Source organism: Paramisgurnus dabryanus, chromosome 16 (assembly GCF_030506205.2).
Source record: "Paramisgurnus dabryanus chromosome 16, PD_genome_1.1, whole genome shotgun sequence".
NCBI lineage: Eukaryota > Metazoa > Chordata > Actinopteri > Cypriniformes > Cobitidae > Paramisgurnus > Paramisgurnus dabryanus.
This window is the reverse complement of record NC_133352.1, coordinates 30,216,006-30,229,189: the sequence shown is the minus strand read 5'-3', so window position 1 is coordinate 30,229,189 and position 13,184 is coordinate 30,216,006. Positions and strand designations below refer to the sequence as shown.

General features: G+C 39.3%; 1 protein-coding gene across 19 annotated transcripts in view; it reads left to right on the top strand.

Moving 5' to 3' along the window:
* The window catches only part of LOC135760849 (protocadherin alpha-C2-like), a 115,439-nt gene that overhangs the window by 89,393 nt on the left and 12,862 nt on the right, over positions 1-13,184 (top strand). For 17 of the 19 annotated variants that reach the window (XM_065274947.1, XM_065274920.1, XM_065274929.2 and 14 more), the window contains one exon: positions 10,649-10,707. In XM_065274947.1, coding sequence (XP_065131019.1) covers positions 10,649-10,707 — 59 coding nt within the window. Of the gene's footprint in view, positions 1-4,958; positions 8,290-10,648; positions 10,708-13,184 lie in introns of those variants that run through there. The other 2 variants (XR_010537657.2, XM_065274860.2) reach the window with 2 other exon arrangements.

Sequence of the window (13,184 nt, the reverse complement as noted above, 5' to 3'; positions counted from 1 at the left end):
CAGTGACATGGTGGACCTTAAAAATTTTTTTTTATACATTTTAGCTTTGAAAAGCTGCGAGATTGCCTAAAAATATTTCAGAAGGACCTCTGAATTTGCATTGAACTATGAGTCTGACAACCTTAATGCAAATGTTGCTCCGGTTAGTGCCAATGTCCACAATTTATCAAACTTTCAGAATAGGGACCAAAGAATCGTACATCATACTTGGCTAATTCTAGAAATAAAATACTCAAAAAAAAAAACTCAATATACAACAAGATGCAAGAAGATATGTTCATTATATATACTGGTAGGAAATAAATGGATAAAAATAATAAATGTAAAATAAGAATTAATTAATTTATTGCAGGGTTAGGCAGGTTTCTGATGATGTCATCTGCCTCACCTCTTGCTGCTGTGAGTAATGATGTCTTTACTCACTGAAGCCTTGAGCAGTTTTTATATTGAGAGGAAAGCCTCAGTCAAACAGGGTGGTGATGCACAGCCACACTGATTCACACACGACCTCTGTCACAGACACTCATGTGGAGAGTTTAACACACTTGTTCACTCTTTATTTTAGTCTGAGTCTGACTGATGTGGTGGGTTTTCGATTCTGCACATGACGTAAGAGCCGTTCCTGCAGTCTAATGAATGTCTTTTTAAAGGGGCAATAACTGGGTAATAATGAGCCAGTGTTAATATTTCAGAGTTATTATAATGAACAACTAGAGCTGGAAATTAATATCCAACAGCAGCACAGCTAAAGAGATTATCAGATCTTACCTTTTTTTGTCATGTGAGCTGATTTCTGTAAAAGATGAAACAAAACATTATAAGGGCTGATTTCACAGACACGGCTTAGCTAAAGCCAGGACTGGGCCTTAGTTTTAGATGTTTAAGCATATTTTATTAAACATGCATTAGAAAAGACGTTGTGTGTATTTTAAAACAAATCAATGACACTGGCATATTTTAAGATCTGTCAGTGCAAGTTATTTTTGTGTTTTAGTGTTTTATGTTTCTGTAAAATCTGCGGTAAATTTCTTTAAATTAAAAAAGTTTTTAGAGCTTTTATCTGTTGAATAATCATTTTACATAAAGAATCCAGAATATATTCACTTAACTTTTGTTATACCTAGAATTACAAAATAACGAAATAAAATATTACCAATGACTTTGTGTAGGAATATGCATATAACAACGTGTGTTTAGCATAAGCTCATCTGGGGATTGTTTCTCACAAAAACGCACGCAGCACTAATCTTATTCATGGTCATGACAGACAAATCTTGTTCAGATGAAGAACCAATCAGAAGCTGGATTCAATGGAAATTTTTGATCCAATTGTAATTTCTGTTTTCAGTTTGGTAACAGATTTTGACATAAGTTTGACATAAAGAGCAAGTGCAAGACAAGTGATCATGCATTTTATTGCGAGTATTATTGGTAACACTTTAATAATATATGGTTTAGCCTACTGTAAACATTTTTTTGTTTAATCTACTAAGACTTAATATTATTTATCTTGAAAAGAGATAAGTTGTTAAAACTTATAAAATATAGTTGAAATAAGTCAAATTCATTTTATAACTTAGCAACTCATCTTTTGTCAAGATAAATAATAATAATTTGAAATTACTTGTAAATCTAAGTTGATTAAACAAAAAATTAAGGCAGGAAATATTTTTGTATAGTGTATATATCATAATAATAATATAGTTACATTTTGGCTTGTAATTAACAATTGATGGATTTTAAATAATAATAACAAATATATACACAATATTTTTAGGCCTATGCAGCTCAAAAATAAGTCGTTGTCATGACAATTAGAGGCCATAACAGAACATACAGTATGGTGCAAATCACTGACTTCATTTATGAATGTAAACGCTGCAAAAAAAAAAAAACAATCATAAACATCAAGACTGAGCTGATAGGTGTCTGTTTAAGACTAACTCAATCTAAATTCCTATCAGATAGCAGTTATATTCAATTGCGACAGGTATAGGAAGATGTCCATGTTTGAATACATCACAATACAATGCAAAACGACAGTGAGAGGCTGTATGTGGGCGCTGGACAAACATAAGAAAATGCCAGACGTTTGCATCCGTGTGCGTGCATAATTCCCCCTTTGTGTTTTTTTGAATTGGTGTAAATGCACAAGCATTCCTAAGAGAGCATCTGTAAAATGTCAGAGTCGCATATCTCGGAACAATTGAACACTTGTTCTGTTTTCTTCTTGTGTTCACCAGACAAGAAGCGTAAGTTGTGCCACATCTTCAGATTAGTTAATGTGTGCATTTGTGTCGGACCCACGGCGTTATGTGTGTGGTGAAGTGTAAAAAACACAAGAATCTGGCTTTCAGTACTGTTATTTTTTATTAAATCTTCTTAAAAAACAAAGGTTAAAAGATTGCTTTGCAGTGATGGCATACCACTGTCAGAAAAATGAAGTTACAAAAGGTACAAAACTCTGTCCCCAAAAAGAATAACATTTTCATGTGTTGTATACCCAAAAGCAACAATAATTAATCTTTTAGGGTACCACTCAGTTTTGAATCTTTTTTTGATAATGTATGGCATCACTGCGAAAATTTTTTTTAACTTTTGTTTTTAAGACGAACCAATCAGAAGCTGGATTCATAGGGAATTTCTGATCTAATCATATTTTCTGTTTTCTGTTTGGTAGCAGATGTTTGACACAAAGAGCAAGTGCAAGACAAGTGATCATGCATTTTATAGTATTATTGTATACTGTAAAAAAATTAATTGTTTAATCATCTCAGATTTATAAGTCATTTTAACTTACTATTATGTATATTTGATGAGTTGTTATAACTTATAAAATATAGTTGAAATAAGTCAAATTCATTGTTTTCAAGTTGTAGAAACTCATCTCTTGTCAAGATAAATAATAGTAAGTTGAAATGACTTGTAAATCTGAGTTGATTAAACAAATAATTAAGGCAGGAAAGATTTCTGTACAATGTATTTTATTATAATAATATAGTTACATTTTAGCTTGTAATTAATAATTGATTGATTTTAAATAATAATCACAAATATATGCACTAAAATATGATTGGATCAGAAATTTCTTATGAATCCAGCTTCTGATTGGTTCGTCTTTAAAACAACAGTTAAAAGATTATTTCACAGTGATGCCATACACTGTCAAAAAAAGATTCAAAACTGGGTGGTATGGCATCACTAAATAATCGTTTAACTTTTGTTTTTAAGACATGCCTTTCAGCCAATTCAATTCTTGCCTTGTTGTTTGTAGAACATTTATCCTGGATATTTTTTTATTTTTTTTTGCTTTTGCTTTGCTGTTAAACAATATCCTAGTTTCACTTCTACAGTAATTAATACAATAATACACTGTCATGGTGGGAGTCGGATACATGGCTTTATCTGCGTCGGTCCTGTGTCTTTGTGTAGGCATGTTGTTAAAAAAACACTTGTTTTAACACTTCATTTTTTTGCGTACTAAGACCACATCATGTCTTCCTGTTTATAAACGAATAGCATTCCAATTTTTGTTGAGCTTTTGCTTCTGTCTAATATTTTTAACTGTTCAAAGTTATTTCTGCTGTGTTTTAATAATTATGTTTTTTTTCGGGCTGCGTATGTTTTGTTGTCTGTTTTTATTTGGGTTTCTGTACAGAGTCTATTCTAACTTTTGTTCAAGTGGTCTTTTGGTTTTTTGAGTGGTCCTCAGGCCTCACATACCCTCATCCCGTCTTTCTCTCTGTCTCTCTCTTTCTTACTCAATCTAAACTTTTTCTTTAAACCATAGCTCTGACCAGAGCGCGCCGCTGTGTTATGCATTGCCGTGGGCTCACGAGTTCTCCAGAAGCAGAGAGATGCGCGTTGGGATTGCAAGCTACGGTGTAACGTTTAATAGCCAGTTGGCTCAGTTTGACTCAGTGCGCCGGGTTATTTTAGGTCATTCTGTCTATACATCAAATCATAGCACTCTTATTGGTCCAGGGGTGCCTGCAAGTTTTGATAATGTATTTGAATATTATATATGAATATTATTTAATCATTGTTACTTATTAGTGTGCAATTTATTATTTTAGCTTGCAGCTGTGAGGGTCCAGCTCGGGCACTGTACGGTTACACGAGGGAGACATGTGACACAGATCGAATTAGACTAAAGATCCGTAAAATATAATCTAATTCCTGTTTTATTCATTTTTAATTGGATCAACATACATTATGTAAAAGTCAAAAGTAATGAGATCAAGTTAATTAGTTTTACTGCTGGTCGCTTCTGCAGCTTGAACCGGTGACGGCAGGTGTGCTTGTGTCTATCTATGAGAAAGGAAGCCAGATATACTGGCCAGTGTTTATAGCTTCAAATGTATATTTAATAGCCCCGGTGAAGATTAATAGATATGGTGTCAGGACACTTTGCGCTCTGATGTACTTTCTTACCCTTGTCTGATTAATTAGGGTTGTGCTGGTTCTTGCAAAGCACCGTTATTATGCTTGAAGCTTAGCATTTAAAGAAGTTCAACAGATCTGAGCCGCAGTAGTGTGCTGTATTTAGTCTGGATTTTTGTACCTTATGCTTAGGGAATCATGGAAACGTTTTAATAGAATTTATTTTTGTTCTCAGTAAAACAGTGTACATAGGTTTTCAACTGGGAACATAACTAAACGCATAATTTTTTGCCATAGTGACAGATGGCATGAACCACTGTGCCAGTGGTCCGATCCACACCAGGGAGTTTATTATTTTGAATAAAAAGCGCTTCACTCCTGTGATAAAACAAGATCGGTTCTTAATCTGTGACAGGAGGGACCAGTGAGTGGCCAGCGAGCTGTCGGCGCTATTGATGGAAAAAACAACACAAGCCGTAAAACCGTGTTTTATGTTTATTAAAAAAATATGAAACATGTCTGTGTGAAAAATATTCGTGAGTCTTATTAGGACGTGAAATATCAATGAAAGAGAGTCTGGTGTTTTTTTCGGTTAAGTGTTTTATAGTCACCTTAGAGCGCTTGGAAGAGAAGACAATGAAAAGGGCGGTGGCGCTGGGTTTATGTTTAAATGCGCTCGTGTTTTCAATCGATATTAATGAGACAGTTTACCAAACAAGGCGGAAAATGTACATTGTACTAAAAGCGCATATAATTTTATCAGCAATGTTTTCAATCCTTTGTGGTATATATGGTTTGTTAATGCGCTTGTCGGTGTGTTGTTGGAAGGTGCTGAAATGCAGTGGGCTGCGCTGGTGTGTGCTGCTCCCATCCCCCGCCTGTACAGCACAGAGAGAGAGAGAGAGAGAGAGAGAGAGAAGGAGAGAGAGCGATAGGCAGCACCCTTGTGAGGGGAAACAAGAGTCAGCTTCACGGAGAGAAGAAAAAGACCAGGGCACAGGCTAAAGACAGAACATGGATGAAGCGGATAATTATCTGTTAAAAAAGGCACTGGAGGGGAGACTTTGGTCGTCCTGCACATAGTCTCACCGTTTTTCCCGTTCTTAGATGCCATGTTCGGGAGCCGTTGCGCGGAAAGCGGTTTTTAATTCGTCTGTGGATGTTGCCAGCTTGAGATGGCTATTGTAGGGCGATGTAGCTCCATAAAAGTGAACGCGCCTCTTTGTTTTTGTTTCTTTATTGTTTTACTAAGTGGTCTTACAAATGCACAGATTCGCTACAGCATTCAGGAGGAGATGGAGAGCGGTACCCTCGTTGGGGATCTTGTACGGGATCTTGGACTGGAGCTGAAAAAGCTCTCGGCGCGTCGGATCAAAATCAGCTCCGACAGCGCGAGGCGATACTTCAGTATCAACCACAAAACTGGTAAGCTTGTTATAAGCGACCGGATTGACCGCGAAACGCTCTGTGAATTCAGCGGGACCTGCACTCTCAGCCTCGACGTGGTATTAGAAAACCCATTCGAGCAGCACAACGTGGATGTTGAGATTTTGGACGCAAATGACAACTCGCCGCTATTCCCAAGAGATGAGTATCAGCTGGAGATCCCCGAGGGCGCACAGCCAGGTGCGCGGTTTTCCATTGAGGGCGCGCAGGATCCGGACGACGCCTCGAATTCTGTGCGCAGTTATCGCCTTACCTCAAACGAACACCTGGCTCTGGACTCAACCAAACCACCTGCAGATGGAAAACACGTAGAGCTTGTGCTGAAAAAACCTTTTGACCGTGAGCTCGTGCCTTCGCACCAGTTTCTTATTACAGCTACTGATGGTGGTTCGCCTCCGCGCTCAGGCACAGCCAGAATCAACGTGCGCGTTTTGGATGCTAACGACAACGTTCCAGTATTCGACAGCTCTGTATACAAAGTGAAAGTGAGGGAAAACTCTCCTGTTGGCGCGCTGGTCATTAAATTAAATGCCACAGACCGGGATGAGGGCTCCAACGGTGAAGTGCATTATTCATTTAGTTCCTACACACCAGACAGAGTAAGACAGATATTTTCTGTAGACACAGAAAGTGGAGAAATTAGAGTTAAAAGCAACGTGGACTATGAAGAAACAAACAGCTATGAGATGTACATACAGGCAGCAGACAAAGGCCAGGGGGCTGTTGCAGTGCATTGTAAGGTGGTGGTAGAGGTCCTAGATGTGAATGATAACCCTCCCGAAATTGTACTCTCCTCTCTCTCCAGTCCAGTTCGAGAAGATGCTCGGGCAGACACTGTGGTGGCTTTAATCAGCATACATGACAAAGACTCTGGCCAAAACAAACAGGTCAGTTTAGACATCATCCCTCCTAACCTTCCATTTAAAATCAAATCCTTTCGCAACCATTATTCCATTGTTACCTCTGCTTTCCTGGACAGAGAGTCCATTCCCTCTTACAACGTCACCGTTATAGCCACCGATGGTGGTACTCCACCTCTTTCGTCGTCCATGACAGTGCGAGTTGAAGTGGCAGACGTAAATGACAACCCACCACGTTTTGAAGAGGCTTCGTACACGGTTTACGTCTTCGAGAACAACGCGCCCAGTGCCTCTCTGTGCGTCGTCAAGGCAACAGACCCTGACGCTGGTGAGAACGCTCGCATCACGTACACTGTCCTAAATGATAACAATCATGGGATTTCTGTGGCATCGTACGTGTCTGTCAAGCCTGCCACGGGTGAGGTGTACGCATTAAGATCCTTTGACTTTGAGAAGCTGCGCGAGTTTCATTTCCAGGTCAAAGCCCAAGACAACGGTGTTCCTCCACTGAGCCGGGTGGCGACTGTCTACATTTACATCATGGACTCCAATGACCACAGCCCACAGTTTGTTCACCCAGCAGCGAATGGCTCTCAATCCATCCAGACCCTTTTACGTAACGCAGAGGCAGGGGTGCTTGTGGCACGTATGCTGGCTTGGGACTTGGATGCTGGAGAAAACGCCTGGCTTTTGTACAGCCTCCATCACCCGCCCGACCTGGATTTGTTTAAGGTGCACGAACACACAGGTGAAATCCGCACCACCCGACGAGTGATCGAGGACAATTCCACTGTTTTTGGTCTCACGGTGCACATAAGAGACCATGGCTCACCTCCACGCTCTGCCTCAACAACGATCAATGTCGCCATTATGGAACTCCCACCCAAAGTGGCCCCAGACCCCAAACGCATTATTAGGCCGCATGGCGCAATGATCTTCTCCAATGTTACCTTGTATCTTATTATTGCCCTGAGCGCCACAACCTTTGTCTTTTTGGTCACTGTTTTTGTTTTGGCTATCGTTCGCTGCCATGCCTACTGCAGTCAACCAGATGCTTGTTCCTGCTCGCCTTGCTGTGGGGGAAATAAGAAGAAAGCAACGATGAAGAAGACACCCAAAGATGGTGGTGGAGGAGGAGGAGTGGGCGGGGCTACAGGTGGTGGAGGAGGAGGTGGAGCCACAGGTGGCGGAGGAGGTGGTGCTGGTGGGATCACAGTTCAGCAACAGGCAGTGTTGCGGAGGGACCTAAAAGTGGAACCTCATTACATTGAGGTTAGAGGAAATGGCTCTTTGACCAAAACGTACTGTTACAAGACCTGCCTGACCGCAACCTCTGGAAGCGATACGTTCATGTTCTACAACACGGGCCGTCCTATTAGTGGTACCTGGGGCTCAGGGGCCGACCGTTTCTTCACCGGTCAGAGCGGGCAGTTTGTACGCAGACTGAGCATGCCGGACGCCACGGCCATACAGGTGTGTGATGTGCCCAAAAAAAGAACAAACTCATGAAGTTAGTCATGCATCATCATGCATTTGTTCACTTGTATTGCTTAGCGATTGCAATACAGCTACAGGCCTGTTTCAGCACTGGACAGCTCAGGTGTGTAGTGGGGATCTGTAACAAAGGCCTCCTGTTGTTTTCAAACATTTTTAGTTCTTCATTTTTTGCCTCATTAATTTACAGCAGAGCGTGTGTGTGCGTGTGTGTTTGATAGTTTAGGGTATCAGTAGTTTATGCTCTTCTCTATGCTTGTTTACAGCTAAATTCAAATTGCATTTCATCAGCAATGAATTTAGAAAGAAGCACTCTCTTTTTCCTCTAGCTCTGTTTCTCTCCCTCTCTCGCGCTGGTTCTCTCTTGCTCTCTCTTCTGCAGTGTGCCATTTCAGGACAGCTGGCTATGTTTATATTTAGAGGTGTGAGTCTCAAACACACTGCAGCTTTTCTGTTCCAACACTTAAATCTCTCTAGACCCCGCAGGCTTCATTTAGTTACACAACTTCTTGTCGGACGTCATTCACCAAACCATCTCAAAACAGGTTAAAATGATTTGATGACGGCTTTCTGGATAGATTAGACTTTTTGGTCATAGTGTGACCTTTCTCTGGTCGGGAGTAAAATGGCTTCCGTGTTCAGTTTCACATGGCTAGTGTTTTATACTCTTTATTGATGAAAAGGTCTTGTAAAATTATATATCAGTAGTATACCAAATATCTGCTATTAAATGATAACATGCTCAGGTCATATTTTGACAAGTAAAATTTTAACAGTTAAAAATATAAATCTCAAATGTTAAAGGTTGGGTCACATAATATTAAAACGGAGGCAATATGCATTAAAAAATGTCATAATGCAAAACCTCTAATGGTCATAAAGTTAATATTTATGTTTTTATGAAACATGAGATGTTTAATGAGTCTGTCTGTGAGCCTTGCATCGTTACAGACCTATTGCTTTGTATTTTGCTGCTGATCGTGTTTTTGGGATTACTGGATGTGAAAGTCACACTGCGTGAGCCGTTTACTTATTAAGTAATTGAGGAGCTCAGACGCAAAAGCAGCTAAACGCCACCTGCGTCAAAAATTGAGATAAGGATATTCATCAAATACTTTTGCGTGAAGTCCATAGAGTTTATTAAAAATGCTAATTTACACCCAAAAGGTTTTGCCTCTAAGCTTTTCAATTACTGGCTGATATGAGTGCTAAATGTCATTCGTTTTTGTTCTCCTGTGAGATTAAGTGCCAAAGGAGCTCAGTTCAATACTGCCAGCAGCTGATTTGGTGCATCGGTTTGGAAGGGGATGGAGGAAGGATTGTGATTGGTTGGTGCAGGGTGCGAATGCTGTATCTAGGCGAGGTGTGTCCACTCAGAAGAGACCTAAGAGAGAGAGAAAATAAGGAATAGGGTGAGAGCCGCTGGTGAGACGATATCAGGCTCATTATCAACACACACACAGAGTGCTAAAACAAAGGCATGTGATAGGAATAAAAATCAGCTTTCCAGTTTCTCTGCTCTCAGCTACTTTTCTTTGTCTTCACTGTCTGCAAGAACGTGTCGCACAGAGGCTGATGTTTGATAATGAACACACAGCTCAGCCTGTTGCACGTAGGGTCAGTTTCAGAATCCGTCTGTATGGACGGGTAACAGTAAGGATGTAAAAGATGCCCTCTTGATGTGATTTGCATGTTCTCCTGCAGTTCAGTTTTTTGGGGGGTTGTATATATTCAGCCTTTTTGCTCTTCATCCAGTTTGCATTTGGCACCGATCCAATAGTTCAAAGTGAGTCATTGTACCCTTTGTTTGTTGGTGGAACATTGTAAATCAGATGGTTGAATGAATTATATGCCCACCAGGATTGTTTTGTCATTTTTTTTAAGTAAAATTAAGTCACAAATTAAATTGTGTGGTTTACCTGCTTTAATATCTGCATATTTATAAATATGATCTTGACCTTGGCATTTTCAGATGTTATATATCATACCACATTTCATATGCAAGGCTCTGTTGAGCGGTTCATGAGATATGTGTGTATTTTGCTGGTTTGTGTGATGGATGTGTGTGTTTGTGGTCGTGAGCTGTGAAGGGAAACGGCAGGCCCAGATTACATAGAGAATTGGATTTCACATTGATGAATGTCTCTAGCATGTCTCTCTCTTCTCTCTCTCTCTCTCTCTCTCTCTCTCTCTCTCTCTCTCTCTCTCTCTCTCTCTCTCTCTCTCTCTCTCTCTCTCTCTCTCTCCATGTGTGTGTGTCCATAACTTTTGGATGGTGAAATGATGAATGATTTGTCTGTGTGTGTATGAGACAATTAATGGACCAGTCCCTAATCTCTTCCTCCAGAAGCACAGGCCTGCAAGAATCACAACCGTACAACAGCGCTCCAGCATGATTAATTCATGGCATGATATTTGATATGTCTTAGTGCTTGACACCATCTTTTTCTCTCTTTCTCTTGCAGCCTAAAGTTCCCAATACCGACTGGAGATATTCAGCTTCACTCAGAGCAGGAATGCAAAGGTAAGATGTAATCAAGTTTGGTTTCTGTAAAGCACCATCAATTTCATGCAGAATGTCAAGATAAAATTTTCATTGATTTTAGATAAAGAGTTAATTATTATCTAAAAACATACTGTAACGCTCAGAGTTCCTTGGTCCTTCTTTGCAAAGCAGAATCTGGTGAAAGGAGGTAAACATGGAAAAGCATTGGTTTGTCTTTTTTCAGATTTCTTCCAGCTATTTTGGGGTTAGGAAGAAGCAAAAAATATAATAACCAAATATTTTTCTTTGAACATGAAGCAGTGTAATTGTCCATGTTTGTGTACAACAGGTTCCAGTTAAAAAGAATTAAGTATTATGGTGCAACAACAAAAAAATGTATTGTCCACATATGTGGACATACAGGTCTTAGAAGGTTAAATAAGAACACAACCTTCAATTGCCATAACATCAGAAGTTTGTTACAGGCAGCAAACAATAAAGATCAATGCAGACAACAGGCTGGGCGGCACATTTACATATGCCAGGGCTGCATGAGAGATATCTTTATTAGTGATACACTGATTTCCTCCTAATTACAACAGAGTTTAATGAGAGCTAACGTAGCTACACAAATCATTTTCATGCATTAAATCAGACTGCTGTCTTACAATTTATGAGACTTTAGCAAATGTAATTTCACATTGATGATGTTTTTCTCTTTGACATTTGAAGCAGAAACATAAGGATTTAATGGGTTTCTATAATTGGTAGTCGTGGTTCTAATGATATTAAGGGTCAAACATCAAAGGTTTGTTAATTTTTTTTAACATTAATTCCATTAAATTACATCAGATTAGTTTTTTCTACTATATAGGTCAGTGGTTACAATTAACTGTGTGCTTACCATCATTTATTAAAATATCATTCATCTTTTGTGTTTATCAGAATTTATTTTTACAGATTTAGTACATGAGATGAGAAAATGTCAGAATGTTACTTTTTTTGGGTGAAAAAACTATAAATTTTCCTTGGCATGAGAAAGGTTGAAGACCTCCAATCTAGAACATTCTGGGGGTAAGGGTGCCAGGACTGGAATTGAGAAACACTGCCGCATATGGATAATATTTAGATAGGAAAAGTTGTGGGAGGTAATTTAAGCTTTTGGCTATAAGGCAGAGAAATTTGGAGTAAAGAGAGTGATTGAGGACACTGATACACAGGCAGAAGGTCAAAGAGGGAGGGAGGGAGAGAGAGAGAGAGAGAGAGAGAGAGAGAGAAAGAGAGAGAGAGAGAGAGAGAGAGAGAGAGAGTGTGTGTGTGTGTGTGTGTGTGTGTGTGTGTGTGTGTGTGTGTGTGTGTGTGTGTGTGTGTGTGTGTGTGTGTGTGTGTGTGTGTGTGTGTGTGTGTGTGTGTGTGTGTGTGTGTGTGTGTGTGTGTTTGAACATTAGAGGAGGATCATGTATTTGCTCCAGTGTTTCTCATTAATATTGTATCCGTCTTAGTGACTGCTGCTTCACAGCTCTTTAAAATGGCTTACACACGCACGCGCACGCACGCACGCACACACACACACACACACAGCATGTATTAGCAGCAGTAACCGCCTGACCTTGGATTGCAGATATCCATCAGAGAGAGAGAAAGAGAGAGAGAACTAAAATGGTGGTTATGCCCCCATCTTCTGTTCTGTCTCTTGATATCAGTGATATTCTCTTTCTGAATATATGTTTATACTGTGAAATAATTGTAATAATAACTGTAAAATCAGCATTGCTAAACAACCTTGCTGAAACAGCCTATGAAATCATTATTGGAGATCTGTGCCATTACTCTATGTGTGTTGTGTGGTCGAATGACCACACAGAATAAAATGGATTAGTGGTAGACTGATCAGAAAATTGGATAAAATTAATGCAGAGATGGACAAACTGATTTTCTATCAAAGATTTTATTGAAGAGTTGTATTTAGACAGCATGATGTCTACACTTTAAAAGAGTGAACACTCCAACCAATGTTAAATGCTGCACCAGATAAAAGTGCAGCTCAGTATTATACCCATCTAGTCACCTATACACAGGCTTAGTTCCTTTTTTGTAGCTGCACAACTAGTTTTGACTGGTTATATGGTTTGTCTGTAAGAACATCTACTACCCTGATCTACCATGGATGCCTCATATTTAGGGTCTTTTGCCTCTTCCCCTGACAACAAGAAAGATGCTTTTACCAATCAGAGTCTTTCACGGTTGTTTTCACCAACTAAACTAAACTAAAATATGCCATGCCTAAGAAAAAAACACTTCTACAATGAAAACCGAATAACAGAATAATGCCATATTAGCATTGTTATGTTTAGGTATCCTATGTTAATGTTTAGATTTATGTATCTGTATTACTTGATGTATTGATTTGCATGTTGCTTAATAGAAGGCGTTCTTTTAAAAACCCTCAGCTTTGCCAAACAAACAAATTATTTTTAATATTGATTTGACTTTGTTTGTCTGACATCTGCAACATT